Source organism: Callospermophilus lateralis, chromosome 1 (assembly GCF_048772815.1).
Source record: "Callospermophilus lateralis isolate mCalLat2 chromosome 1, mCalLat2.hap1, whole genome shotgun sequence".
Lineage (NCBI taxonomy): Eukaryota > Metazoa > Chordata > Mammalia > Rodentia > Sciuridae > Callospermophilus > Callospermophilus lateralis.
Window position 1 is genome coordinate 53,037,099 of NC_135305.1, and position 28,000 is coordinate 53,065,098.

Consider the following 28,000-nt stretch of genomic DNA (forward strand, 5'->3'; position numbering starts at 1 on the left):
GCATTCCTGGGAGGCCGGCGCTCTGACGTGGACCCGGGGGCCGCGGGCGCGGCTGGGGGGGCCATCGGCCCGGGGGCTTCTTAAACCCCCCGGCCCGGCCTGGCCCGCACTTCCCGAGCACCGCTCCGCCCCCGGAGAGAGAGAGAGCCAGAGCCAGAGAGCCGTAGAGGAGCCTAGGAGGCCCACAGAACCCGGTCAGCCAGGGCGCAAGAGAAGTTGGAGAAGAGAGCGCAGCGCAAAACAGCGAGTCCCGCGGTCGCAGCCCAACAGCGCCCAACAGCATTCGCTAGCACCCGCAGTCCAAGCCCCCAGCCCACGCAACCCCCGTCCCCGCTCGTGACAACATGATGAACAACAGTGGCTACTCGGACGCCGCCGGCCTTGGCCTGGGCGACGAGGCGGACGAGATGCCGTCCACAGAGAAGGACCTAGCAGAGGACGCTCCGTGGAAGAAGATCCAGCAGAACACATTTACGCGCTGGTGCAACGAGCACCTCAAATGCGTGGGCAAGCGCCTGACCGACCTGCAGCGCGACCTCAGCGACGGGCTGCGCCTCATCGCGCTGCTTGAGGTGCTCAGTCAGAAGCGCATGTACCGCAAGTTCCACCCGCGTCCCAACTTCCGCCAGATGAAGCTGGAGAACGTATCTGTGGCCCTTGAGTTCCTGGAGCGCGAGCACATCAAGCTCGTGTCCATCGGTCAGTGTGGGCGATGAGGGCATGGTCACAATAGGGAAGAGGTGGTCCCATGTGGGTAGGGGACATAGGTGCGGGGTGGGTCCATCAGGATCTGAGAGATGAGATAGGAATGGGGACCAGGGGGAGGACCCTGGCCTGGTCTCCCCCCCCCCCAACCAATGCAGATCACCTGGGCATTACCTTGACACCCCTCTCAGGACAATGAGCACTCCCTGAGTGGCCTGGGAAGTCCTGAGGTTTCCGTTTCTGAGCCCTGCAGCTACAACCTCCCCATGAGCTCTCCCACCAACCTGCTTCCTTCGCTGTCCCCTTTCCTTCCATTGAACAGCTCCTATGCATGCTTGAGAGAAAGGGCCAGTACCCATAGCTGATTCTGGGGGTATACCCCGGATCCCCAAAAAGCAAATGGCTTCCCAGCCCCTCCAAGGGGAAGACCAGACTGAAGACAGATCCTGACCACCCCCTGGATCTCTCTCTGAGCTCAGAGGCCCGGGAAAGCTGGTGGCCTGTCAGCTCCACTGAGGCCCTCTGTAGGCATGTGCTCTGCAGCTGGGTTCAGTCCTGGGATGGGGCAGGCAGAGCCCAGCCTCAGAAACCTAAAAAGGCACTGAGCTAAGGCAGGGAACCTTAACCCCTGCCTGCCCTCCTGCTTTAGCCTTCCCTGGAGGGGGGCTCTAGCCTGTCCTTGCCCTGCCCCAACCCACCGCCTGTGCTTGGGATTGGCTGTGGCTAACAGTCTGGGCTTTGAGGAGGGAGGGGAAGTCCTGCAGAAGGGAGGAAGTCATTGAGTGTAACCAGATTTGGAAGGTGTGTCAGTGCTGGGTGGGGGTGGGGAGGCATTCTAGCTCTGGGGGCCCAGAATTCCCAGGGTGGGCTTCCAGTGGCAAGAGGCTGCCTCTCCCCTTATAACCTGCCCTTTCCTTGTAGGCTGGAGGCCAGGGACAGACTCCCACCTCACCCCTGTAGTGAGTTCATGAGAGCTCTATTGTGTTAAGAAAGGGCCCCCTGACCGGCCTCAGCGCTAGGGAAGTTGTACATGGGATTAGGTGCCCCCACACAGGCTGTCCCAGAGTCTTGTCTAGATAACTGGATGCCTGTACACCCTCATTTTCCCTCAGGGCCATCTCCAGCCCTCCTGAATTAGCAGCTGAGGTCAGTCTGGGGCCCTTTGCTCTGTCCAGTCTCCTCCCTAGGCCTTACCTCCTCCTGGACCAATACTGCCACCCCTCACCCCCTCCTGCCGTGGCCTGGAAATAGCCCTGTCTCCGTGACACAGCAGATGTCTCTGAGCTTTCCAGAAGGACAAGCCTGAGGGCAAGGGGTGGGGGAGGGGACCCTGGTGTGTGTAGTGGGGCTGAAGGCTAGAAGAATTAGGGGGGTGGGTCACACATGAGCCAGCCCTGGGGTCATCATCACACTCCATGCTGGGATCTGAAAAGTAGGACTGACTGTCCCAGGTGGGTCTCCAGGGGAAGGACTGAGGCCTCTGCAAAACATTATAGAAACCACTCGGCCTCCCCTCCCTCCCAGCTGTGGGAGCAGCGGGCCCCTCTCCAGGCCTCATCCTTCCCCTGTGCACCTCTCCCCTCCCCCATGTCGGTGCCTGGCTCCAACCCCCCTTGGCTCAGCTATGGAGGGGCCGGATCCGAGTAGAGGGGAAGAAGCCAGCACTGGTTTGGGGGCGGGAGGGAAGCTCCCTGGGTTCCTGCTGAGAGGAAGGGGAGCTGAACCCGCTTTGGGCCAAGTGGCTCACTCCCGCTGATGAGATAAGCTGTCAGCAATTCAGCTGTTGGGCTGGGGTGAGGCTGCGGGGAGGGGCTGAGACACCAGCCTGGTTGACCCCAGGAGACATAAAGGAACTGCCCACAGTGGAGGAGGGGGGCATCCTGCTTTGGCTGGCTTCCCATTCCATTTATTGGTGGGAAGGGGCCATCCGGGGAGTCTCCTGGGCATTGTCTTAGGACTGAAACTGAACATTTGGGCACCTGAGGGAGTCACAAAGACGTTCCACTTCTCTTCCTAGAAGGGAAGTCAGGGCCTGGAGTGGGAGCTGGAGGTGGGGTCCTTGGCCGGGTTGAAGGAGCTGTGTGCCTTTTCTTTCCTAGCACCCCTGTGAAGGCCCCCACCGCCCCATAGCCCCTCCGAACAAAGAGGCCTATGAGGCAGCCCTGTCCCGCAGCTGTTCCCCAGTTGCTATTCCTTCTCCGGGAGCCAATAGCCGAAGGAGGGGCTGGAGGGGGCAGCAGCTGTCCCAGCACCTCCCTTGGCCCAGCCCTCTCTCTCCTCTCTCCATCCGCCCCCCCAGGCAGGGGTGTCCAGGACTAGTTGTCTGGCTCCTCCCATCCCTTTGGGGGTATCCCCAGGCAGAGGGAATGGTGATTTGGTGGGTTGTTGCACAGGAAGAAGCCTGGGTAGAATACAGTTCTTCCCCTCTGCCTGGCCTCAGAGAGGGAGGCGGGAGAGGAAGGTCATTGCTCCCAGGGTGGGACTCTGGGCCCAGATGCCTCTCTCCTGCCCTAAGCCATGGACCACTTGCTGTCTGGACCAGGGCCAGTTGCTAGGGAAAAACTTTCTCTCCAGCAAACATGAATGACCCTCTCTCTACCTCACCCACCCCCATCCCGAAGCCTCAAGGCCTCCCTCCCAGGGTCTGGCTCCAGTTTGTAAGAAGCACTTCTGGGTGTGTAAGACCCTAGCTTCGGAGGCTGTCAGGGCCATGAAAGGCTGGGGGCACTGGGATGTCCAGATTGTGTGAAAGTGTTGTGGGCCTGTGTGTTTGAAAGAGTGAAAGCACAGGAGGCCGGCAGTGAGTGTGTCATGGAACCCGAGAGCTGCCAAACCATTGTGCTGCAGGGAAGCCAGGGGAAAGGGGTGGGCTGGGGAGCTGCTGGGGAAGGAAGGATGAATCAGTGACAGGGTGGGAGAGCTGAAGGGCTAAGCCCCAGGGCCAGGGAGGCCAAGAGATTCTTCCTTCAGGGCCAGGTGGAGTGGAGGGGGGATGCCAGGGGTTCCCCAGACCCCTGTCTCCTGATACCCTCCCCCAAGATCTAGGAAAGGGGAGCCTCCAGCTCCACCTTTTCTCATCAGGCAGCATCAATAAACAAGACTGAGTCTTCCACCCATTCCCTGCTTCCTAAGAGCAATGCTCAGGGAAGCTGATGGGTTTCAGACCTGCATTATCCTTTACAAATAAGCTGGATTCCAAAATCTACACTCTAGCCCCCTCCCCTCCTGAACATTTCCCTTTGACTATTAAAGGGGAGTTGGGTCTCTAAAATCTTAGGAAAACAGCTCAGAGAAGATAGTGGATAGCCTATGTCTGAGCCTGACACTTGAACCCACATGAGTGACATTTCCCCTGGCACTTGTGAGATCCGACTGCCCCCCAACATTTTGCAACACAATTTCCAAGCCTTATTGAGCATGCAATGTACCCTTTCCTCCTCCCAGAACCCCATTGTTCCAAAAGCCTTATGGCCTTTGGGGTAGAGTGTGAATGGAATGGAACAGATCACATTCCTCTCTAAGATTTAAAGTATTTCATTCAACCATTTTTGTTGAGACCCTCCTAAGTTCTAGGCCAGACCAATAAATTTGTATTTTTAATGTATAATTCCATTTATACACAATCCTAGAAAATATATATATATACTAATCTATATGACAGAGAGCAGATCAGTTGTTGCCTGGGAGGATGGAACAAGGACAGGGAGGAGAAAGGGATCACAAGAGGGAGTATGTACAAGGAAATTTGGGCAGTGATGGCTGTGCCAATTATTTTTGATTGGTAGCAGTAGCTTTGTGGGCATATGCCTATTTTCAAGGCTTTTCAAATTGTATTCTTTAATATATGCCATTTGTTGTATGTCACTTAGGTGGTTAAAAAAACAAAATGAAATAGTGTATATCCCCAAGAGAACTGCAGTCCAGTAAGGCCAAAGGCAGGATGGCTTGCTTAGATCGGAGGCAGACTCAAGTGTGGCAGCAGAGGTGGAAATACCTGCACAGGAGCAGAGAGGTGCAGCCTGGTTCTGAAGCTGGCACCCAGAGAGGGCTTGTCATTCTGGGCCAGGCCTTGCTAGAGGGAATTTGGTAGGTTGAGAAAGGGATAAATTCTGGAGGAAGGAGTTGGACCTTAAGGTCCCTCCTGAGCCGGCTTGTTCCCTCTGCTTTGCAGACAGCAAGGCTATTGTGGATGGGAACCTGAAGTTGATCCTGGGCCTGATCTGGACACTGATCCTGCACTACTCCATCTCCATGCCCATGTGGGAGGATGAGGATGATGAGGATGCCCGAAAACAGACACCTAAGCAGCGTCTGCTTGGCTGGATCCAGAACAAGGTGCCCCAGCTGCCCATCACCAACTTTAACCGAGACTGGCAAGACGGCAAGGCTCTGGGTGCTCTTGTGGACAACTGTGCTCCTGGTGAGTAGGCAGGGGCCATACCATGGAGCCCTTAGCCTAGAAGGACAGTGGGAATGAGCTGGGGTGCTGAGGCTTATGGTTGTCAGAATGTACACCTTAGGGCCTGGGGGGTCAGGATCACCTGGGGGGAAGGTTACTCCTCTAGCCAGGAATCACTGCTGGAATTAGGTCTTACCCTATGGGTGGACTATATTCTGCAGGGACAGGAAAATGTTTAAAACTCATTTTATAGGCCAGGACAGCCAGGTCCAGAGAGGGCCAGTGACTTGTCCATGATTGTACAGTTTGTGGCAAAAGTACTTGGAGCCCAAGGCCTGGACTCCCTGCTCCATGAACTGCCTACTCTGCCACATGGACACCATTCCCACTGAGCTGAGAGAGGGGAGATGGAGTGGGACTTGCAGCAAGAAGGTCCCAGTTAGACCCAGAGAGGCCTCTTCTTTGTGAGATTAGCTTTGAGAAGCAGTTGAAACTCAGGATGGTATGGGCTGAGGCAGCAAGGTACTGTCCAGTGACAGGTGACCTAGCTCCACTCCTCCGGGTGTAGGCCCTGGACTGATCAGGTGGGAGAAGACCAGGGCCCTAAAAAAACTAAGGCTGTATGAGCCAGAGTCCCATCTGTTGACAGCTCCTTCCTGACCCTTCTTTCAGAGGAGAGGTCTTCCAACTTAGGTCTCTGGCCCTGCCTGAGGAGCCACAATCCCTCAGGGAATCCTCCCCCACCCTGGGGTCAGCTGGGGAGCAGGGGTGGGAGGCGGGGGTGCCTCCTGGGAAACATTCCCAGCTGCTGAGCCATTGCCCACGACTGGTGTGGCTGCCAGCAGTGACCTCAGCTGTTCCAGCCAGTCATGGATTCCAGCCTTTGAGCTGGCCCCCTCCCTGCACCGCTGCTCATTGCCCCCCTCCAGCTTTGTCCTGGACTAAGCCCCTCCAACCCTGCACCCCTTTACAGGGTGATCTGCCACAGGAAGGAAGAGAGCCTCAGCACTCTTCTGACAGGAGGCTGGGCTCTTAATGGCCATAAAGAAGACTTCATTTTATTCCAACAAGCCTTTCAGTGCCTCAGTTTCCCCAAGTGGCAGTTAGTAAGAGAGAGGGATGCTCTAAGGCTGGTGTGGGAAGTGTGGGAAGAGCTGGAATTACAGGGCAGCTGTGAAGGGACAGATCAGAAGCCTGTGTGGGAAAGGGTGCTCACCTCCTCTACCTACCCCTGAGGCAGCTGGAATGAGGCAAAAGGGACCTGGGAAAGAGTCCCTCATGGGGGTTTGTTTTCAGGGTCTCTACTGGGTCCTGGGCAGGCAGGAGGCTGGCTATTAGGGCTGGTGCCAGGCTGCGTCAACCAGGGCAGAAAGGGCTTATTGTTGGTGCTAGTGAGGGCTGCTGTGCCTACCCAGTGATGAGCATGATGAGTTGGGATGTCAGGGGCAGCCAGAACCTGGCTGGTCAGGGGACTAGAGCTGGCCAGAAGGGTTGTGAAGTCACAGGTACCGAGGGAGTTCACTTAGGTGAACACATCCTCCGTGCTCTGGCTGGTTGGTTTCCCCTAACTGTTGTCTCCTTCCACCATCTCTCCAGGCCTCTGTCCTGACTGGGAGGCCTGGGATCCCAACCAGCCTGTGCAGAACGCTCGAGAAGCCATGCAGCAGGCAGACGACTGGCTCGGGGTGCCCCAGGTACACTGACATATGGGGTGAGGTGGGACATAGGGGCAGAAGGGGTAGGGGTGGAGGTTGGGTCTATAAGGATACCTGGCCAGGATGCAGGTAAGAACTGGGGCTTCTGGGTAGTGGGGAGCCCATGTAAACATTGTTCCTTCCTGTGGCAGGTGATTGCCCCTGAGGAGATCGTGGACCCCAACGTGGATGAGCATTCTGTCATGACCTACCTGTCCCAGTTCCCCAAGGCCAAACTAAAACCTGGTGCCCCTGTTCGATCTAAGCAGCTGAACCCAAAGAAAGCTATTGCCTACGGGCCTGGTTAGTGTTGAGCCTTGAGAACCGCCCTGGGGAACTGGGAACACGAAGGATCCCCTGATAATCTGAGCTCTGCTTCTGCCCCTCAGGCATCGAGCCTCAGGGCAACACCGTGTTGCAGCCTGCACATTTCACCGTGCAGACAGTGGATGCAGGTGTGGGTGAAGTGCTGGTCTACATTGAGGACCCCGAGGGCCACACTGAGGAGGTATGGAGAGGCTGCTGGAGATGTTGGGATTGGAACCAGACGCCATGGGACCAGCAGCAGGAATGGCCTAGAGGTGGCTGCCAAAGCCACCATTGTGCTTTGGAGGCTAGGAAGGCAATACCATGGGGACTTCCTGGGGCTGGGGAGCCCTGGGCACCATGGGATCAGGTGGGGCTACAACCACTGTGGTTTTCGATCTTTTTCCTTCCTGATAGGCCAAGGTGGTTCCCAACAATGACAAGGACCGCACATATGCTGTCTCCTATGTGCCTAAGGTCGCTGGATTACACAAGGTATCTCCCAGTGAGCCCTCCTCCCCTCCCATCATCCTCATTCATGACTGTGACTAAATGGACCCCCTCAGCCCACACCCTACCTCTTCCCAATGTACCAGCCATCTATCTCTTGCCCTCCTTGGCTCTCTTCTGCCCCTCTATCCCCTCTCAGAACTGGTCTGCCCTAGTAGCTAACCTTTGACCCCTCATCCCCAGGTGACTGTGCTCTTTGCTGGCCAGAATATTGAGCGTAGCCCCTTTGAAGTGAATGTGGGCATGGCCTTAGGGGATGCCAACAAGGTGTCAGCCCGTGGCCCTGGCTTGGAACCTGTGGGTAATGTGGCCAACAAACCCACCTACTTTGACATCTACACTGCGGGTAAGGGCACATTAGACAGGCAGTCCTGATGGCATATGGGTATGTGTGTGAATGGGGACCTGGGTGGTCTCAGGATGAGGATCAGCTGTGTGTTTCCAGAGTGGGCACTGATGGTATCCTTTGTTACCACAGGGGCTGGCACTGGTGATGTTGCTGTGGTGATCGTGGACCCACAGGGTCGACAGGACACAGTAGAGGTGGCCTTGGAGGACAAGGGTGACAGCACGTTCCGCTGCACTTATAGGCCTGTGATGGAGGGGCCACACACTGTGCATGTGGCCTTCGCTGGTGCCCCCATCACCCGCAGTCCCTTCCCTGTTCATGTGGCAGAAGGTAAGGACCCTTCACTGATCCTCACAATAACCCTCATGAAAGCCAAAATGCAGAGACCTGTCACCAAATTCTGCCAAATTGGTGGAAAGTGAGGCACTTAATCCACAGGGTTGGGGCAGGTAGCTGGGCTTGAGATGAGCAGAAGGAGCAGCTAGGGAGAGCTCTGGGATCTTACCTTTATCATGAACCCACCCTGAGCATCCTGGAATGGGTAAGAGGAGAGTCAGGAGACCATGGAAGGAAACTAGAGTAGGTGGCACATGGAGCCCTTGAGGGGGAAGCAGCAGGACCACACATAGTTAGCCCCGACCCACTCATCAGGCCCTCAGTGATGACCCCCCCCACACACACCAATTCTTTTCCTGTACTCAACTCTGGCTGTCTCCTCTCCCTTCCATACCCCATCGAGCACCAGACCAAGAGAGTGGCACCATGTTAGTACTTGTCAGCAGAGGCTGGGCCTGGCATGGCCATAACTGACTGGCCTCACCCATGCTGTGTGGCATGGTCCACACAGTGCAGATTCATTTCCCTACTCTGTGGCATTCTATGACAGGCTTAGGTTCCGATCTGGGATTAATTCTCTCTGCCCTACTGCCTGTGTTCCATAGAAGGTCTAGCTAGCTTCCCTGCCATTTGCCTGATGATTTCTATGACAAAATTTAGGCTCTGGGCCATGGCATGTGTTTTGTGGCAGGCCCTGGGTTCTGTGCCATTGCCTACATCCTATGGCATACCCTAGGTAGGTCTGGATTACACATCATTGCCTATTTTGTGGCATCATGTGTTCCATGCTATTTTGTGTCTTCTGCATCAGGCTGAGATCCCCACTCTTGCCAGTGCTTTGTGGCAGTCTGGTTCCCATGCATTGTCCATGCTCCATGTCAGGCTTTATGTTACGTGGAACAGCTCTTGTTCCATGGCATTGCTGGATATTTTGTGGCATGATTTAGTTCCTGAGGTTGCTATGATGGTTCTGAGAAGGCCCAGGTGTCTCTAGGTCAATGGCCTTGGGTGTGCACAAGGGCCCTTCCCTGTCTTTCTTAGCCTACTTTCAGCCTAGGCTGTACCATGCCTTCCTCCAAAGTGACACCAGCTCTAAAGACCACACATAAAGGGTTTCTTGTAACCTCTTGACCTGGGGCCCACAGCCAGCCTCCTGCCCAGCCTGGCTCCCAGCAACTCCAATTGTGATGGAAATATAAGAGAACCCAGGGCAGGGTTGCCTGAAGCCATGGCCTGTGTCTCTGAGGGGCTCAGGAGGACTGTGCTCAGTGAGGGGATGGTGACAAGGAGCAAAGAATCTGTCCAGGGCCCTGACCTTCCTTTTCTTCCTCTCCCTAGCTTGCAACCCCAATGCCTGCCGGGCCTCTGGACGAGGCCTACAGCCCAAAGGTGTGCGTGTGAAAGAGGTGGCTGACTTCAAGGTGTTCACCAAGGGTGCTGGCAGCGGTGAACTCAAGGTCACAGTCAAGGGGCCAAGTGAGTACCAAGGCCCAGGGCTGAGGAACTGGGGGTAGGGGTGTAGGGAGGAAATATGGCCTATAGTTCTGACAATCTAAGGGCAATGATAACCAGCACCACACACACCCAGGAGAGACTCCAAAGAGGCACCATGGAATCTCAGGTACATCAGCTCCTCCCGGTCTACAATTTGGGATTAATTCTCTCTGCCCTATGTGTTATACGGGGCTCTTATGCAGAGGGCCGACATGTGGTCCCTGCTCTGAGTTTTACCTCTGCCCACTAGTAGCACTGCCCTCAATTTGGCTTGGGGCCCAAGGGCTCTTTGAGAGGATTGAGAAGCTGGGCCTCACAGATCGTTGATTGCACCCCTATCCCCATCTTCTTCAGAGGGCACAGAGGAGCCAGTGAAGGTGCGGGAGGCTGGGGATGGAGTGTTTGAGTGCGAGTACTACCCTGTGGTGCCTGGGAAGTATGTGGTGACCATCACTTGGGGTGGCTATGCCATCCCCCGCAGGTAAGTACCATGCTGCCCCTGCCCCATACTTTTCTGTCTGGACCATCGTGGGGGAGAGTAAGGGAGGTGAGCTGCATGGGGATTTGAGGGAAGAGAGGAGGGGTGCCTTTGGCAGGTGTACTTCCTGGCATTGACCCCAGCTCCCTGTTTGTCCTAGTCCCTTTGAGGTCCAGGTGAGCCCAGAGGCAGGAGCACAGAAGGTGCGGGCCTGGGGTCCCGGTTTGGAGACTGGCCAGGTGGGCAAGTCTGCTGACTTTGTGGTGGAGGCCATTGGCACAGAAGTGGGGACACTGGGTAAGTGACTGGGTGGCAGAAGGTAGGGATGCTGGGGAGAGGTGTGAATGGGGAGGGATGCCGGGGATTGTTTGGGGACAGAGAGTAGGAATCTGAGGAATATCAGGATACACAAGGAGATGAGACATAACGGTTTCTGGGGTGGAAGTTGGGAGAGGGGTGTAGTACCTGCCTAAGAGTCCAAGATGCCTTGGGCTTTCTGACCCTCCCCACCTTGCTCCAGGTTTCTCCATTGAAGGGCCCTCACAGGCCAAGATAGAGTGTGATGATAAGGGAGATGGCTCCTGCGACGTGCGGTACTGGCCCACAGAGCCAGGGGAGTATGCTGTGCATGTCATCTGCGATGACGAGGACATCCGTGACTCGCCCTTCATTGCCCACATTCAGCCAGCCCCACCAGACTGCTTCCCGGACAAGGTGTGTCCCAGCTCCTGCACACTGATTAGGAGAGGAATGGGGTGCACTGGACCTCTTCCAGTCCTCAACTCAGCCCCCGCCTCTTGCCCCACATAGGTGAAGGCCTTTGGGCCTGGCCTGGAGCCCACTGGCTGCATCGTGGACAGGCCTGCCGAGTTCACCATTGATGCTCGTGCAGCTGGCAAAGGAGACCTGAAGCTCTATGCCCAGGTAGGGCACTGCTTAGTCTCTACTGCTGTCATTACCCAAGGCAGGGGCCTCTCAAAAGGAGGTTATAAAGTCACAGTAGTCATGGGCCCGTAAGTACTATGGGAAATTTAAAACTGTTTTCTTACTGATGCTAATATTAAAAACGTATTTTACAAAAATACTCATATTCATACTAATAATCTGCAATTGAAAGATGATTTCACCAACTAGGAAGTTGGTTTCAAGTCAGTTTCTCAGACTGGTGTCTGTTGACCCCTAGAGGTTAATGAACATGGTCTTGAGGCTCCAAGAGATCAATTCTTCTTTACAAGGCTCTTTATTCTATTCTAGGAACATCAATTTAGTACAGCCTCTCCCCAAACAACACATTTTAGAGATCAGGCAACCTAGGCTAGGGGAGCAGGCCTTACAGATAGCCTTAAGCTGGTTTCCTGGCTCCTAGGGTGGACCCTGGCCAACAGAGTACGTGGCACTGGGTTCCACAGTGCTAGGGTGTGTGAGTGTTAGTAGGTGGGAAAGAAGGGGTGCTGAGGCCAGCGAGGAGTGCACTGTCTGAGGTGGCTATGCCACTACAAACCTTGCTTGGGTGCTGCCCACAGGATGCAGATGGCTGCCCCATCGACATCAAGGTGATCCCCAATGGCGACGGCACCTTCCGCTGCTCCTACGTGCCTACCAAGCCAATCAAACACACCATCATCATCTCCTGGGGAGGCGTCAACATACCCAAGAGCCCCTTCAGGGTGAGTCCTTTAAGTTTGCCCCCTGCCTGTTGTCAGGGGTCCTGGAAAGAGGCCAGGCCCACATAGCAGACCTTGGCTATTCCTGGGCCTCTGCCATCCTTCCTGCCTCATGGCTCCCACAAAGAGGCTGTGATGGGTGGTGCAGGGAGAGGGTTGGGCCTTGAGGGAGGTGCACTGAGCTGAGCCTTGACCCCTGCCCACAGGTGAATGTGGGAGAAGGGAGCCACCCTGAGCGGGTGAAGGTATATGGCCCCGGTGTGGAGAAGACAGGCCTCAAGGCCAACGAGCCCACCTACTTCACTGTGGACTGCAGCGAGGCAGGGCAAGGTGTGAGCAGCCCAGGGGTGGGGTTCAGGCGGGAGGGGCACCCCTGGGCACAGCTCCTGTGACTGTTGGTGTGGGAGGCTGTTGAGCTTCACTCACAGCCTCTGCCTGCCTGCCTCTCCTCAGGTGACGTGAGCATTGGTATCAAGTGTGCCCCTGGCGTGGTGGGCCCTGCAGAGGCTGACATTGACTTTGATATCATCAAGAATGACAACGATACCTTCACAGTCAAGTACACACCCCCAGGGGCCGGCCACTACACCATCATGGTGCTGTTTGCCAACCAGGTACCCCAGCCTGCAGTTATCAATAGTCATAAAGCCTGCATGGTGGAGGTCTATGGGGACAACTGGAAACCTGGTCTCAGGGATGAGGAGGCACAGTTACACAGATGCTGCCAGAACCCTCCTGTTTGCAGGCAGCATGCCTCACAGAACACCAGGGGACTTTTTCAGAGGCCACCCTTGTCCCCACTGGGTCCCTGGGGCATACTGACAGCATCTAGCCTGGCACGGGGGTGTGTTCCACAGGGTAAAGTCCTGACAAAGCCTTTTTCACATCCAGGAGATCCCTGCCAGCCCCTTCCACATCAAAGTAGACCCATCCCATGATGCTAGCAAGGTTAAGGCTGAGGGCCCAGGGCTAAACCGCACAGGTGAGTGTCAGGCAGGGAATGGGGCTGGTTTGAGGTTGGGTTTGGGGGTAGTGGTTGCCAGGCCCTCACTGTCACCTCTGGATGGTCTCCCAGGTGTGGAAGTTGGAAAGCCCACTCACTTCACGGTGCTGACCAAGGGAGCTGGCAAGGCCAAACTGGATGTGCAATTTGCTGGGGCAGCCAAGGGCGAGGCTGTGCGGGACTTTGAAATCATAGACAACCACGACTACTCCTACACTGTCAAGTACACTGCTGTCCAGCAGGTGTGTCCCACTCCTGCATGCCCTCGCCTGTCCTGCTGACTAGGGATTGGGTGTCCCTCCTCCAATCTCATAGACCTGGGTCTGGATCCTTTTCCTTTTCCTGCCTCCGAGTCCTCTCTCTTGCTCTCTGAGCCTCAGGGTCCACAAAGGCCCATTGGATGTTGCCAGGTCTAAGCCACCTGGTTCTGACCTTCTCTTGTACCCAATAGGGCAATATGGCAGTCACAGTGACCTATGGTGGGGACCCTGTCCCTAAAAGCCCCTTTGTGGTGAATGTGGCACCCCCACTGGACCTCAGCAAAGTCAAAGTTCAAGGCCTCAACAGCAGTAAGTGGGGCAAGAACTTCCGTGGGAGTGAGGGGTTTTTGGGGTGGAATTGGCTGGAGTCTCTTCTTCACTATGTCCTTTGCCCTCCATGTAGAGGTGGCTGTGGGGCAGGAACAGGCATTCTCTGTGAACACACGAGGGGCTGGTGGTCAGGGCCAGCTGGATGTGCGGATGACTTCACCCTCCCGACGACCTATCCCCTGCAAGCTGGAACCTGGGGGTGGAGCTGATGCCCAGGCTGTGCGCTACATGCCCCCTGAGGAGGGGCCCTACAAAGTGGACATCACCTATGATGGACACCCAGTGCCTGGAAGCCCCTTTGCTGTGGAAGGTGTCCTGCCCCCTGACCCCTCCAAGGTGAGGAGATAGGAGCTGGTGGGAGGCAGGAGTTGGTGGAATATAGATGATTCATACAGATAGAGGATAGAGGACAGAAGGTCTTATGTACCTGGAGTGGGCACAGCCAAGGATCCAGGGCCAGGACTATCCCCTACGTCAGGACCTTCCACAGAGGCAGTTATTAAAAGCCTGGCCTTGGAATCGGACCTGGGCTTAAATTCTAGGTCCAACAAATAGGACAAATGATTTCATCTCTCTACCTCCTTGTCTGCACCTGGAATTGTTCTAAGTAGTCACTCTGTGGTAGCTATTACAGTAGAAGGTGCTCAATTAGGTGGGCGGCCATGGAGGTGATGCAGCCTGGGATAGGCCAGAGGTAGGGAACTCACATGCCTCTCCTTTTCCAGGTCTGTGCTTATGGCCCTGGTCTCAAGGGCGGGCTGGTAGGCACCCCTGCACCATTCTCTATTGACACCAAGGGGGCTGGCACAGGAGGCCTGGGGCTGACGGTGGAAGGCCCCTGCGAAGCCAAGATCGAGTGCCAGGATAACGGTGATGGTTCGTGTGCTGTCAGCTACCTGCCCACAGAGCCAGGTGAATACACCATCAACATCCTGTTTGCTGAAGCCCACATCCCTGGCTCGCCCTTCAAGGCCACCATCCAGCCTGTGTTCGACCCAAGCAAGGTGCGGGCCAGTGGGCCGGGCCTGGAACGTGGCAAGGCTGGAGAGGCAGCCACCTTCACTGTGGACTGCTCGGAGGCGGGTGAGGCAGAACTGACCATTGAGATTCTGTCAGATGCGGGCGTCAAGGCCGAGGTGCTGATCCACAACAACGCCGATGGCACCTACCATATAACCTACAGCCCTGCCTTCCCTGGCACCTACACTATCACCATCAAATACGGAGGCCACCCCATCCCCAAATTTCCCACCCGTGTCCATGTGCAGCCAGCTGTTGACACCAGTGGTGTCAAAGTCTCTGGGCCTGGTGTGGAGCCACATGGTGAGTAAGAGGAAAAGACAGCCGTGATCAAGTTGCAGGTCAAGGATTCAGGAGTGAGGTCGTCAGTGGGAGGGAGGGAAGCTGAGCTGAGGACTGAGGTAAAATGGAGGACTGGGGCAGCCTCAATTCCATAGGTGCTCAGATACTCCAGAGAAGGAGTGAAGGGGACCATAAGGGCATGGAGACTGGCCTCTGCTCTTGTCACAAAAAATGATATCTGCCTCTGAGCATTTTTCTGGGGAGATCCTTGCACTCACCAGTTCAAGGGATCCCTAATCCAAGAAAGCTAAGAGCCCTGCCCAAGAGGGTACAGAGGGAAAGGTTTGGGGTAGATGATGGTGGTCAGGAGATGGTGGTACACATGGGCTGCCTGCAGGGGGCCAGACCCCAGGCTGGGCATGGGCCAGGCAGAGGCATGTAAGATTCAGACTTGCCCTTCAGGGCAGGTGAAGCAGCTGATGTGGGTGGAGATTGTCACCAAATGGTGAAGGGAGTGGCATGGGGGCAGCATGGAGCTCACAGGGGGTGCTGAGGGTGAGTAGGCTGTACTTAGAGGAACAGCATGGAGGAGAGGAGGGTCAGAAGGGGCTGCATGAAGGCTGGCACCATACTAAGTGTGCCTCTGTGGGATCCAGGTGTCCTGCGAGAAGTGACTACTGAGTTCACTGTGGATGCAAGATCCTTAACAGCCACAGGTGGCAACCACGTGACAGCTCGTGTACTCAACCCTTCGGGCGCTAAGACCGATACCTATGTGACTGACAACGGGGATGGCACCTACCGAGTGCAGTACACGGCCTTTGAAGAGGGTAAGGGACTGGGAACTGATTATGATGTGCCCAGGGCAGGGATGGTGGGGGCTGTGACCCTGACTGACTCTGGCCGACTTCTAGGTGTGCATCTGGTGGAGGTGCTCTATGATGATGTAGCTGTACCCAAGAGCCCCTTCCGAGTGGGTGTGACTGAGGGCTGTGACCCCACCCGTGTCAGAGCCTTTGGGCCAGGCCTGGAGGGTGGCTTGGTCAACAAGGCCAATCGCTTCACAGTGGAAACCAGGTATCCTTCACTTTGTCTAACCTTGACCTGAGGCTGTAGCCCCCTTGATCTGAGCCACTTGTGTATCTCAATTGTCCTCTATCTGTGCCTTACCATACCCCATCCTCTCTGGAGTGACCTAGGAGCAAACCTCCCCAGTATCCCTAGTCAGCCCCTGTAGCTCCTTCTTCCTTATCTGCCCCTGTCCCTCAGCCCTCTCTAGCCCTTCTCACTGGTCCTAGCAGAGTTGATGAGGGTATCATCTTGCAGGGGAGCCGGCACTGGGGGCCTAGGCCTGGCCATCGAGGGACCCTCAGAAGCTAAGATGTCCTGCAAAGACAACAAAGATGGTAGCTGCACCGTGGAGTACATTCCCTTCACCCCTGGAGATTATGACGTCAACATCACCTTTGGGGGGCGGCCCATCCCAGGTGTGCAAAGAGGGTGGGCACAGGCTCAGGGAAGGCAAGGGAGGATGGCAGGATGTATGTTTCATGAGGGGGAAACTGAAGGGAAGTTGGATGTGCAGATTTGCAGAGGGAGCACCCCAAAACATGAAGCATGTTGGAGCAGGAGCTCAGATGGCTGGAAGGTGGCCTGGGTACTCTGAGTCTGGCCAAGAGGCAGGGCAGTGGGTGCTGTGAATGTGGCAGCCCCTCCAGTTAATTCCCAGAGGCCCTTGCCTGGAGCGCCAGACCTTGATCATGCAGGTCCACTCACTGGGCTTAGTCACTCAGTCTAGGGCCCTGTCACTGGCTCACTGGCCACTTTTACCTTTCACCCTCTTGCGTTCTTGCCCAACCTTAGTCTATAGCCCAGTTTGTTTATTTTATTTTATTTTATTTTTTGGTTGTTGTTGTTGTTTTATCAAGTTCTAAGCATTTTCACCTGTTTGTCTGGCCTCCCTGCGGACATCTTAGGCAGGGGAAGCTGCCTCTCCTTAGTTCCAGGCATCAGGGAGACTCTCCCAGGCAGGTAGGTAAAGACTAATGTCTTTCTCCTAGGGAGTCCATTCCGGGTGCCTGTGAAGGACGTGGTCGATCCTGGGAAGGTGAAGTGCTCCGGGCCAGGATTGGGGGCCGGTGTCAGGGCCCGGGTACCCCAGACCTTCACAGTGGACTGCAGTCAGGCTGGCCGAGCCCCCCTGCAGGTGGCTGTGCTGGGCCCCACAGGTAAAATATGTCTGGAACAAGATGGGAGGGAAGGAGGGTGGGGTCCCAGGAGACTCTTCTGACCCTGCATCCCTTGCCTAGGAGTGGCTGAACCTGTAGAAGTGCGTGACAATGGAGATGGCACCCACACTGTCCACTATACCCCTGCCACTGATGGGCCTTACACAGTAGCAGTCAAGTATGCTGACCAGGAGGTGCCACGCAGGTAAGGGATGGCCCTGGGCTCTCCATACTGAGCCACAAGTGCTGCTTCAGGGGCCACACCTGCAGGCCCAATGCCACACTTTGGGGAGAACCTCTTTCATTTGTCACAGCCTCACTCACTCTGGTGGCCCCGCCTTGCTCTTCCCCAGAGTTCACTGCCCTTAAGGTAGCACAGCCCTAGGGACTTTGGCATTGTAATTAGCACCAGAGTAATCACTCCTGTCCTTTTGTTGGAAGAACTCAATGCATAAGATGAGAAGGGACCCCAGTCAACTGTCTATCCTTTCTTCTCCTCAAGCCCTTTCAAGATCAAAGTGCTTCCAGCCCATGATGCCAGCAAGGTGCGGGCCAGCGGCCCTGGCCTCAATGCCTCTGGCATCCCTGCCAGCCTGCCCGTGGAGTTCACCATTGATGCTCGGGATGCTGGGGAGGGGCTGCTCACTGTGCAGATCTTGGTGAGTCCAGGTGTAGCCTCTCTGTCCTGGGAAGGTTGTAGGCACAGGCAGGCATTTACCTCTGCTTCTTCTCCAGGACCCTGAGGGTAAGCCCAAGAAGGCCAATATCCGAGACAACGGGGACGGCACGTACACCGTGTCCTACCTGCCAGACATGAGTGGTCGATACACCATCACCATCAAGTATGGCGGCGATGAGATTCCCTACTCGCCCTTCCGCATCCATGCCCTGCCCACTGGGGATGCCAGCAAGTGCCTTGTCACAGGTGGGCACCCACTTCACATTCCTGCCCTTCTCCATCCAACCTCCTCAAAGCACATCCAGATCTGCAGCCCAGTCCCTGTGGCCAAAGATCCTGTCCCCCAGCCCTTCCCACCCCCAATTCCCTACTGAGTGCCACAGGGCCTAACACTTGGCTCTCTTTCCAGTGTCCATTGGAGGCCATGGCCTGGGTGAGTGCCTTCCTCTTCTGCTGGGGGCCTGGGAGATCTGGGAAGGGAGAGGACTGGGCACAGCCCCCACAGCTCCTGACCTGACCTGGCTTTTCCATGTGGCAGGTGCCTGCCTGGGTCCCCGAATCCAGATCGGAGAGGAGACTGTAATCACAGTGGATGCTAAGGCAGCAGGCAAGGGGAAGGTGACCTGCACAGTGTCCACGCCAGATGGAGCAGAGCTTGATGTGGATGTGGTTGAGAATCATGATGGTACATTTGACATCTACTATACAGCGCCCGAGCCGGGCAAGTATGTCATCACCATCCGCTTTGGAGGCGAGCACATCCCCAACAGCCCCTTCCACGTGCTGGTAAGCTCCACAGCCATGGCAGGGCTGGACGGCGATTGGGAGAGGGTGGGGCCCATACCCTCTTAGCAGCAGTAAGGGATCACAGAAGGTGTCCTCAAGGAATCCCATAACCTGTCCCCACATCTATTGAATCCTGGGGCCAGTGGGCTCCAGAATCAAGCCTTTGCTGTTCCCACAGTCTCCCTAAGTGAGAGGTGACAGTGCTGCCTCAGGCTCCAGTGGCATTAGCCCTCTCTGCAGAAACTCTGTGTTCTTCTCTAACCCTCAGGCCACTGTCCCCAGAGGGGTTCTGTAAGATAACAAGGGTAGAGTACTCAGGGTGTCCCCACTAGGCTGCATGTCCATGGGCAATTCTGAGTCAGCTCTGGTCCTGTAGGCTCACCACATCCTGTGCCCCATGCCTTGCCTCCCCAGGCTTGTGACCCCCTGCCCCACGTGGAGGAGCCCTCTGAAGTGCCACAGCTGCGCCAGCCCTACGTCCCTCCCCGGCCTGGCACCTGCCCCACACACTGGGTACTGCCGCCTCCCATGGCGGGCCTCACCCTACTCTTCTCCCTTTCTTCATTTCTTCCTTCTATTCTTCTGCAGCCAGGGCTGGGGCGTGGTTTGGGGCCTCTAGGAAGGCAGGCAGGCATGAGGCTGGCAGGTGCAGCCCCACCAGGGCAGGGCACTTCTCCTCCTACAGCTGGCACGTTTTCCTCCCTCTCAGGTTTTACCATTAACATCTTGTTCTTTCCTTGCTCTGTCTAGTGGTAGTCATGTGGCAGGTCACACTCCCAGGCCTTTCCCAACCACTGACTATTTCCTCTCACCTGCCCAGGCCACAGAGGAGCCAGTGGTACCTGTGGAGCCATTGGAGTCCATGTTGAGGCCCTTCAACCTGGTCATCCCCTTCACTGTGCAGAAAGGGGAACTCACAGGTACCTTTCTGGGGCCCTAAGGCTCGAGGACCCAGAGGGTAGAGACCTTACCCCAGGCCTACCCTCTTGTTCTAAAGATGAAAACTGGGGCCCAGAGAGGGGAATTGAACTATTCAAGGTCATACAGCAAGTTGCGCAAAGCTAGAACTTAGGCTCAAGGCATCTATCTCCTGGCTCAGGGTTCATCTGCCACTCCAGTCTGTGACTGGGTGCCTTGCCTCTGGAGTAAAACCAGAGCCATACAGGAGCAAGACCTGGGACAACAGGGGCTTGTAGTGGGAAAAACCAGGGTCCCCCATGTAACCGTGTCTGGCCTGCAGGGGAGGTGCGGATGCCCTCTGGGAAGACTGCGAGACCCAACATCACAGACAACAAGGATGGTACCATCACAGTGAGATATGCACCCACCGAGAAAGGACTGCACCAGATGGGAATCAAGTATGACGGCAACCACATCCCTGGTGAGTTGGGGTCGGGCCATGCTGTATTTGACAAGAGAAACTGGCATCCACGTCAGTCTTGCCTTACTTCTTTGAATAAATATGTATTGAGAACCTACCATGTGCAGATGCACGTGAGGCTCTAAGGAGCCTTACATCCCTGGTGGGGGGTAGGATTCCATAAGCCAGGTTCCTATGGCAGAGGTACAGGGCTTGGCATGTAGGCTGCTGGAAGGTGTTGGGGCAAAGAGGGACACAGGCTGCCTCTGTCTCTGTGCTGACCCAGCCTCTGTCTCTGTCTCCCTCTAGGAAGCCCCCTGCAGTTCTATGTGGATGCCATCAACAGCCGCCATGTCAGTGCCTATGGGCCAGGCCTGAGTCATGGCATGGTCAACAAGCCAGCTACCTTCACCATTGTCACTAAGGATGCTGGAGAAGGTGAGGAGAGCACAGGCAGGGGACATGGATGGAGGAAGGTCAGGTGCAGGGGCAAGACAGAATCTCTGATCTCAGTACCCCCTCCACCTACAGGGGGTCTGTCGCTGGCTGTGGAGGGCCCATCAAAGGCAGAGATCACCTGCAAGGACAATAAGGATGGCACCTGTACAGTGTCCTATCTGCCCACGGCTCCTGGGGACTACAGCATCATTGTGCGCTTTGATGACAAGCACATCCCAGGCAGCCCCTTCACAGCCAAGATCACAGGTGGGGTGGATATTGGTGGGACAGAGCTTACAACACACAGCACACAGCGTATGTGCAAGCTGGCCTGTTCAAGTCACTCAGGGATTTGGGCCCATGCCCGCGCTGAGGTGGAGGAGGGCATTTTCGGATAAATGTAGGAATACTATTCTGTGCAGCAGTCAAGAAACATCCAGCCTCCCAGTGCTTTGAAAGACATTTCATTTTGTTTTTCAAGTTTCTCTTAAGAAGCTGGGTATTGTCATTCCTTTTGATAGATGAGGAAACTTGTCCCAAAGAAGCTAAGATGAGAGACACACAGCAAGGAAGGGGTCTGTGTGGTCTTGTTTCCAATGCACTGCCTGACTCAGGATTGAATACACAAGGGTTCACTTAGAGATTAGCCCCTGTGGGACTGAGGCAACCATGGGGAATTGGGGTGCAGGGCCCTTTGTGGTGTTGGCAGCAAATGTGAATGCAGACCCTAGTCTCCGGGCCTGGGCCTCTGTGACTGGCCCTGGGTCTCTGTTGAGCCCAGCAGGGTCTGTCCTGGGGGGTTCTGCAGGGGCAAGGCCTGCCTGGAGTCATGATAGCACTATGCCCCAACTGCCCCACAGGCGATGACTCTATGAGGACTTCACAGTTGAATGTTGGCACCTCCACGGATGTGTCGCTGAAGATCACAGAGAGTGACTTGAGCCTGCTGACTGCCAGCATCCGCGCCCCGTCCGGTAATGAGGAGCCCTGCCTGCTGAAGCGCCTGCCCAATCGGCACATTGGTGAGTTTGGGGCCTTGACAGGCACCTTAGGGGGAGGAGGTCTCACAGGGACGCTCTACCTGACACCCTCTCTCCATAGGAATCTCCTTCACCCCCAAGGAGGTTGGGGAACACGTGGTGAGCGTGCGCAAGAGTGGCAAGCATGTCACCAACAGCCCCTTCAAGATCTTGGTGGGGCCATCTGAAATCGGGGATGCCAGCAAGGTTCGGGTCTGGGGCAAGGGCCTTTCAGAAGGACACACTTTCCAGGTGGCAGAGTTCATCGTAGACACTCGTAACGCAGGTACTTCTTGCCACAGTGACCCCATTCCAGCTGAACCCTCCAGAGGGTACTTGTCCTTCTTTTCTATCCAGCATGCCCTTGGTCATACCCTTCTCCCTGAACTTCCTTGCATAGTCCCTGTTGGGATTTAGAGTCTGAGACCCATTTGGAGGAAAGTAAATATCCTCTATCAGTTTTCTCACTTTGAAGAGAAAACAACCATCCCAAGTTTGTCCCTCAATCCCTGGAATCCAAGAGGACTGCCTTAGGGAATTTTCTAGACTGCCTATCCCTGAACCCTTGCAGACAGTGCCCGGCTCACCCCTTCTCCTTCCATGGTACCACTTTCTCCTTGGAGGTTACTATAGGAGCTGGGCATTCATTCTGGGCAGAGCCTACAGCTTGGGGCAGGGAGAGCAGTGTGGTGTGGGTGGTGTAGTGCTGAGGGAAATACCCTCATTCTTCCCCCAGGTTATGGGGGTCTGGGGCTAAGCATCGAAGGCCCTAGCAAGGTGGACATCAACTGTGAGGACATGGAGGATGGCACATGCAAAGTCACCTACTGCCCCACTGAGCCTGGTACCTACATTATCAACATCAAGTTTGCTGACAAGCACGTTCCAGGTAAGGCTGTAGTCAGGGCTAGGCAGGGGCAGATGAGGAGGCTGAGAGCTGGGTGGTCTGTGCATCTGACCCACCCTTCATCCCACAGGAAGCCCCTTCACTGTGAAGGTGACTGGTGAGGGCCGCATGAAGGAAAGCATCACCCGACGTAGACAGGCACCTTCCATCGCCACCATTGGCAGCACCTGTGACCTCAACCTCAAGATCCCAGGTAGAGCTGGGAAGAGCTCAGGGGGCAGGGTGGTGGGGAAAGAGTTGGCTGGGCCAGAGCTGCACTCAGGGTCCCCTTTCTGCTTGCCAACTCTTCACCTTGTGTACTCACTCTGGCTCCCTGATGTCTCACAGGGAACTGGTTCCAGATGGTGTCTGCCCAGGAGCGCCTGACTCGCACCTTCACACGCAGCAGCCACACGTACACCCGCACAGAGCGGACAGAGATCAGCAAGACACGGGGCGGGGAGACCAAGCGTGAGGTGCGGGTGGAGGAGTCCACTCAAGTCGGTGGGGACCCGTTCCCTGCTGTCTTCGGGGACTTCCTGGGCCGGGAACGCCTGGGCTCCTTCGGCAGCATCACCCGGCAGCAGGAGGGTGAGCAGAGAGTGCTGGGCTGGGTCCGGTCCACCTAGGGAGGCTGGGCCTTCTGTCACCTGAGACAGGAGGGGAGGGTGAGATCAGCCAGGCCCTGACCCTGGCAGACTTGTCCCAGACGGCCAGGGCTGGTCTGAGCAGAGGAGGGACTCTACTGAGAAGGGAGGTCAGGGTCAGCACCTTGCTGCACTGATGTCCCCCCACCACCCTGCAGGTGAGGCCAGCTCTCAGGACATGACTGCGCAGGTGACCAGCCCGTCAGGCAAAACTGAAGCTGCAGAGATCGTTGAAGGGGAGGACAGTGCATACAGCGTGCGCTTTGTGCCCCAGGAGATGGGGCCTCATACAGTAGCTGTCAAGTACCGTGGCCAACATGTGCCTGGCAGCCCCTTTCAGTTCACTGTAGGGCCACTGGGTGAAGGTGGTGCTCACAAAGTGCGTGCTGGAGGCACAGGGCTGGAGCGAGGTGTGGCTGGTGTGCCAGGTGAGGGGCAGGTCCAGGTGGGTGTTTGGGGTAGAACGGCCAAGCCTGTGTGAAGGGCAGTGGTGCTTAAGTGCCACCCTTGCTCTTCCCTGAATGCAGCTGAGTTCAGCATCTGGACCCGAGAAGCAGGCGCAGGGGGCTTGTCTATCGCCGTGGAGGGTCCCAGCAAGGCAGAGATTGCATTTGAGGACCGCAAAGATGGCTCCTGCGGTGTCTCCTATGTTGTCCAAGAGCCAGGTAGTGGTCCATGCTGGGGTGGGGCTGAGCCAACCTGACTTTCCAGACTGGGTTTCTGCTCACTGACCAGGAGAAAATGCTGGGGACTGCAGAAAGCCCCTTACTTACCCCTGCTCTTTCCCTGCCTGGTCTTCTTCCATCCCACCCCTAGGGAATGTGTCTGCAGAGCTGGGCTGGGACCTAATGAGTCTGTCCCAGAATGATGCTGGAGTGGGTGGCTATGTCCCTGCTCTCCCCAATTCTGGGACCTGTGCTGACTAGCCTCCCTCCCCAGGTGACTATGAAGTCTCCATCAAGTTCAATGATGAGCACATCCCAGACAGCCCCTTTGTGGTGCCTGTGGCCTCCCTCTCAGATGATGCCCGCCGTCTAACAGTTACCAGCCTCCAGGTATGTTCCAGGGGTTGGGTCTCTCTACCACCTGAGAGAGGGCAGAAATATGCATGGTCAGGGACTTAGTAATCTTGGGAGAGCTGGTCAGCAGAAGTCCCCTCTCTCCACTGTACAGCACAGGGTGGGACCCTTGAAGGACTTGTCTGGGTCCCTGTTGATGTGCTCCTGCTGTGTCACTCCATGCCTTATTTCTTCCTTTTACAAGTTTGGTTTCCCTGTTTGTATTGTCACCTGAAATTTCTTGTCCCATTTCTTTTTGAATGTTATAAACTAATGATTTCATGAGAATAAGAATATAAAGTAGAGTTGGGGATGTAGCTCAGTGATAGAGTGCTTGCCATGTGGGCCCTGGGTTTAATACCCAGTACTGTATATATATATTCAATACAAAATAAGAACAAGCTGGTTGCAGAGAGGCTAAGGATTCCTAGGCAAATGCACCTGGCCTCAGGGCCTGAGCTACAGCCTCTCCTGGCTTCTGAGAACCTGTTTGCTTTGTCCTGCTGTGATATGTAGAAAGAACCTGACTTCCTTCACTTCTGTCATGTGGGAATATGTGCCAAGCAGACCCTTATCAAGTGTACAGGGACACGCAGGCAGCTTGCTAAATAAGGGGCCAGGAGAAGGCCAAGCCACCATACCCCTCCAGCTGCCCCTCAGGGAAGTCCTGTCAGCCCACAGGAGCCCTTATATATCTCTCTTGACCCTAGAACCAAGCTCCATCCCCAGCCCAGAATCCCCTCCCCCAGAGTTCTCTAGTGCTCCCTTTAGTCCTCCTTTTTGGCTCACCTGTTCCCAGAAGTGCCCCCAGGCCAGCCCAGCCACATTCAGCCTTCTACATTTGACCTCTGGGGCGCCTGCAGCCCTCACAGCACTGTCAAACACTCATTCTCTGCCACCAGGCCCACTTTATAGTATTGGATCTCTGCTTCCTCATCCAGGACAGGGACATATCATCCCTTATCCACTGCTGAACCCAGCATGGCTAGGGTGGTGCCCATCTCATGGCAGGTGTGGATGCAGAGAGTTACAGACCAGCCCCTGCCTCCTCCATCCCTCCCTGCCAGCTGGCCTGGCAGGAGAGGACAGACTGAAAAGAGGACCAATCTAGCCCCATTCTCCCAGGACTCTGAGTGTCCCCTGTGGCCTTTGCAGGAAACTGGACTCAAGGTGAACCAGCCGGCATCCTTTGCAGTGCAGCTGAATGGTGCTCGGGGTGTGATTGATGCTAGGGTGCACACACCCTCAGGTGCTGTGGAAGAGTGCTATGTCTCTGAGCTGGATAGTGGTGAGTTGGCCCTGCCTCTGTGACCCTCTGCTAGGCCAGACCCTCCTGGGAAGGGGTGGTGAAGGAGGGAAATTCATCCATTAAATTTCTGCTCCACAGATAAGCATACCATCCGCTTCATCCCCCATGAGAATGGTGTCCACTCCATCGATGTCAAGTTCAATGGTGCCCACATCCCTGGAAGCCCCTTCAAGATCCGCGTTGGGGAGCAGAGCCAGGCTGGGGACCCAGGCTTGGTGTCAGCCTATGGTCCTGGGCTTGAGGGAGGCACTACTGGTGAGTGCCTGGAGCTTACAGGGAAGGGGTAGATTTGCATCATTACTATCTTACCCTGGAGATAGGGGCAATGCTCATTGAGCCCCCAAATCCTCACTGTGCTGCCCTGGGGGCCTGAAGGCCTGGGGGCTTGGGGCCTAGTCCAACTTTTGACTGTATCCTTTCCTGTCTAAGGTCTTGCTCCCTCTGGTCTCTAGGTGTGTCATCGGAGTTCATTGTGAATACCCTGAATGCGGGCTCAGGGGCCTTGTCTGTCACCATTGATGGCCCCTCCAAGGTGCAGTTGGACTGTCGGGAATGTCCTGAGGGCCACGTGGTCACTTACACTCCCATGGCCCCTGGTAACTACCTCATTGCCATCAAGTATGGTGGTCCCCAGCACATCGTGGGCAGCCCCTTCAAAGCCAAGGTGACAGGTGAGTGTCCTGGATCAGAGAGGTCCATGCAGGTCAGCCTAGCCTAGACAGCTGCAGTACCCATTCACATCTGTCACAGTCTGTCCACAGACATCATGGTCAATTTACCAGGAATGGAGGTAGGCCCAGATTATATAGCATTCCATTCTGTGAAGTTGTGCATAATCACCTTTAAAAATCCAATTCTTCCTCTCTATTCTGACCCACCTCTTGATTAATCTTTTGTTTGCAATACACCCTCAAGCTTTAACTTAGCTTTCTTCCTCTTGGTTTCCCTCATTTTTTTTTTTTTTTTTTTTTTTTGCTGCCAATAAGTTTAACCAGCTTCCCTTTCTGAAGCTCTTTAAAGGACTTGTTGGACATTTATTCCCCCCCCCCCCCCCCCCGTACTGGGGCGTTTAACCACTGAGCAGTATCCCCAGCCCTTTTTATTTTTATTTTGAGAGTCTTACTAAGTTGCTTAAGGCCTCGCTAAGTTGCTGAGGCTGGCTTTGAACTTGCAATCTTCTTGCCTTAGCCTCCCAAGTTGCTGGGATTACAGATGTATACCACCACATCCAACTGGACATACATTCCTTTTTAAAATAAAAGTTACTCTGTGGGTTAACTTAAGTTTTCAGACCAAGGCTAGGAGGATGAGAGATGGAGCTATCTGAGTCCAAGACCTAGAGGGAAGCAGGAATTGGCACTGGTAGCATGGAAACTTAACTTGGAATGGGGCTGTGCTCTTCAAATGCCATAGTTAGGACAGGAGGTGGGAGCACATGATACAGGACCAGAAGGCTGTCAGTGCTGGCTGAGGGCCTACAATCTAGGGAAACCCTCTGACCAGGCTCATGACCACCCACTCTGTTCCTCAGGTCCCCGGCTGTCTGGAGGCCACAGCCTTCATGAAACATCCACAGTTCTGGTGGAGACTGTGACCAAGTCATCTTCAAGCCGTGGCTCCAGCTATAGTTCCATCCCCAAGTTCTCCTCAGATGCCAGCAAAGTGGTGACGCGGGGCCCAGGGCTGTCTCAGGCCTTTGTGGGCCAGAAGAATTCCTTCACAGTGGACTGCAGCAAAGCAGGCAGGCTCCAGGGGGAGATGAGGCTATCCCTCAGGATGGGCTTGCCTGGAATTGTGGGGTGGGATCAAGGAGCCCTGGGAAAGTGGGGTGTGGCTTGGGGGATGCTGATGCAAGTCCTCCCTCTCTGCCTCCTTCTCCAGGCACCAATATGATGATGGTGGGTGTGCATGGACCCAAGACCCCCTGCGAGGAGGTGTATGTGAAGCACATGGGGAACCGAGTGTACAACGTCACCTACACTGTCAAGGAGAAAGGGGACTACATCCTCATTGTCAAGTGGGGTGATGAAAGTGTCCCTGGAAGCCCCTTCAAAGTCAATGTGCCCTGAATCCCAGAAGTGCCTCTCCCAGCCTCGGCCCTCACCTCTGGCCAATTACACACACACATACACACACACACACACACGTGCCACACCCAGATGCACACGCACAGAGTCAGACACTGCAAACACCTATCTTGGGTGTGATGTGAATGGCACAGCCTCCCACCCCACTGTGTCCTTGCGGGGTGGAGGGCCTTGTCTGAGTTAGGGCAGTGTCCCTCCCTTGAATGTGGCTTGATGGCAACCTGGGAAGCCCTGAGTTTCTTGGTGGGGCCAAGACCAGCGGGGGAACACTGTTAGGGATGTCCATGTGTGAGAAGTCACCTTCAAACCACACTGCCAGCCAGGTGCCCTGGTCCCTGAGGACTGCGTCTAGCCACTCTGGTGGCCACAACCCCAGAGTGTTAAGGACTTGGAAAAGAAAGCACAATCAGAGAAGAAAACAGTCCCTGAACAAGTGCTACGTTGGACTGGCTTCAAGCAATACATACTTCGCCCAAGCCAGGCTTCCTGGGAAACTGATTTCTCTCTTTTTTTTTTTTTTGTTTTTTTACAGTTGCACAGCTCTGCCCCATGAGGGCCTTTTTTACCCATTGCGAGGCCCAGCTTTCTGGGGGTACTTTTTGCACATATCATGTGGCTCAGCTGGGAGCCACTTAGGTGGAAAACTCCAAATAAAGCGCGGCTGTCGCAGAGG

The 28,000-nt window shown here is 55.5% G+C and overlaps 1 protein-coding gene across 2 annotated transcripts; it reads left to right on the forward strand.

Annotated features, from left to right (window-relative positions):
• Window positions 1-10: 10 nt before the first annotated feature.
• Flnc (filamin C) lies at window positions 11-27,998 on the forward strand. 2 transcript variants are annotated; one of them, XM_076834439.2, is made up of 48 exons: window positions 11-699; window positions 4,877-5,125; window positions 6,701-6,798; window positions 6,951-7,101; window positions 7,188-7,306; window positions 7,522-7,599; window positions 7,798-7,960; window positions 8,093-8,293; window positions 9,638-9,775; window positions 10,148-10,274; window positions 10,432-10,568; window positions 10,792-10,985; window positions 11,082-11,195; window positions 11,795-11,938; window positions 12,142-12,265; window positions 12,389-12,549; window positions 12,827-12,917; window positions 13,011-13,180; window positions 13,390-13,507; window positions 13,602-13,864; window positions 14,254-14,851; window positions 15,487-15,660; window positions 15,745-15,907; window positions 16,157-16,317; window positions 16,891-17,058; window positions 17,140-17,263; window positions 17,561-17,717; window positions 17,794-17,983; window positions 18,147-18,170; window positions 18,276-18,523; window positions 18,938-19,036; window positions 19,344-19,443; window positions 19,764-19,904; window positions 20,193-20,321; window positions 20,415-20,588; window positions 21,182-21,343; window positions 21,423-21,626; window positions 22,077-22,229; window positions 22,318-22,440; window positions 22,575-22,817; window positions 23,032-23,301; window positions 23,401-23,538; window positions 23,813-23,928; window positions 25,087-25,219; window positions 25,319-25,495; window positions 25,693-25,911; window positions 26,772-26,981; window positions 27,122-27,998. In XM_076834439.2, exons 1-48 carry the CDS (start codon window positions 345-347, stop codon window positions 27,307-27,309), a joined length of 8,181 nt encoding a protein of 2,726 aa, XP_076690554.1. In that variant the 5' UTR covers window positions 11-344; the 3' UTR covers window positions 27,310-27,998. The 2 variants fall into 2 exon arrangements, with proteins under 2 accessions (XP_076690554.1, XP_076690544.1); XM_076834429.2 differs by lacking the exon at window positions 18,938-19,036 and having other exon boundaries at window positions 12-699.
• Window positions 27,999-28,000: the final 2 nt, after the last annotated feature.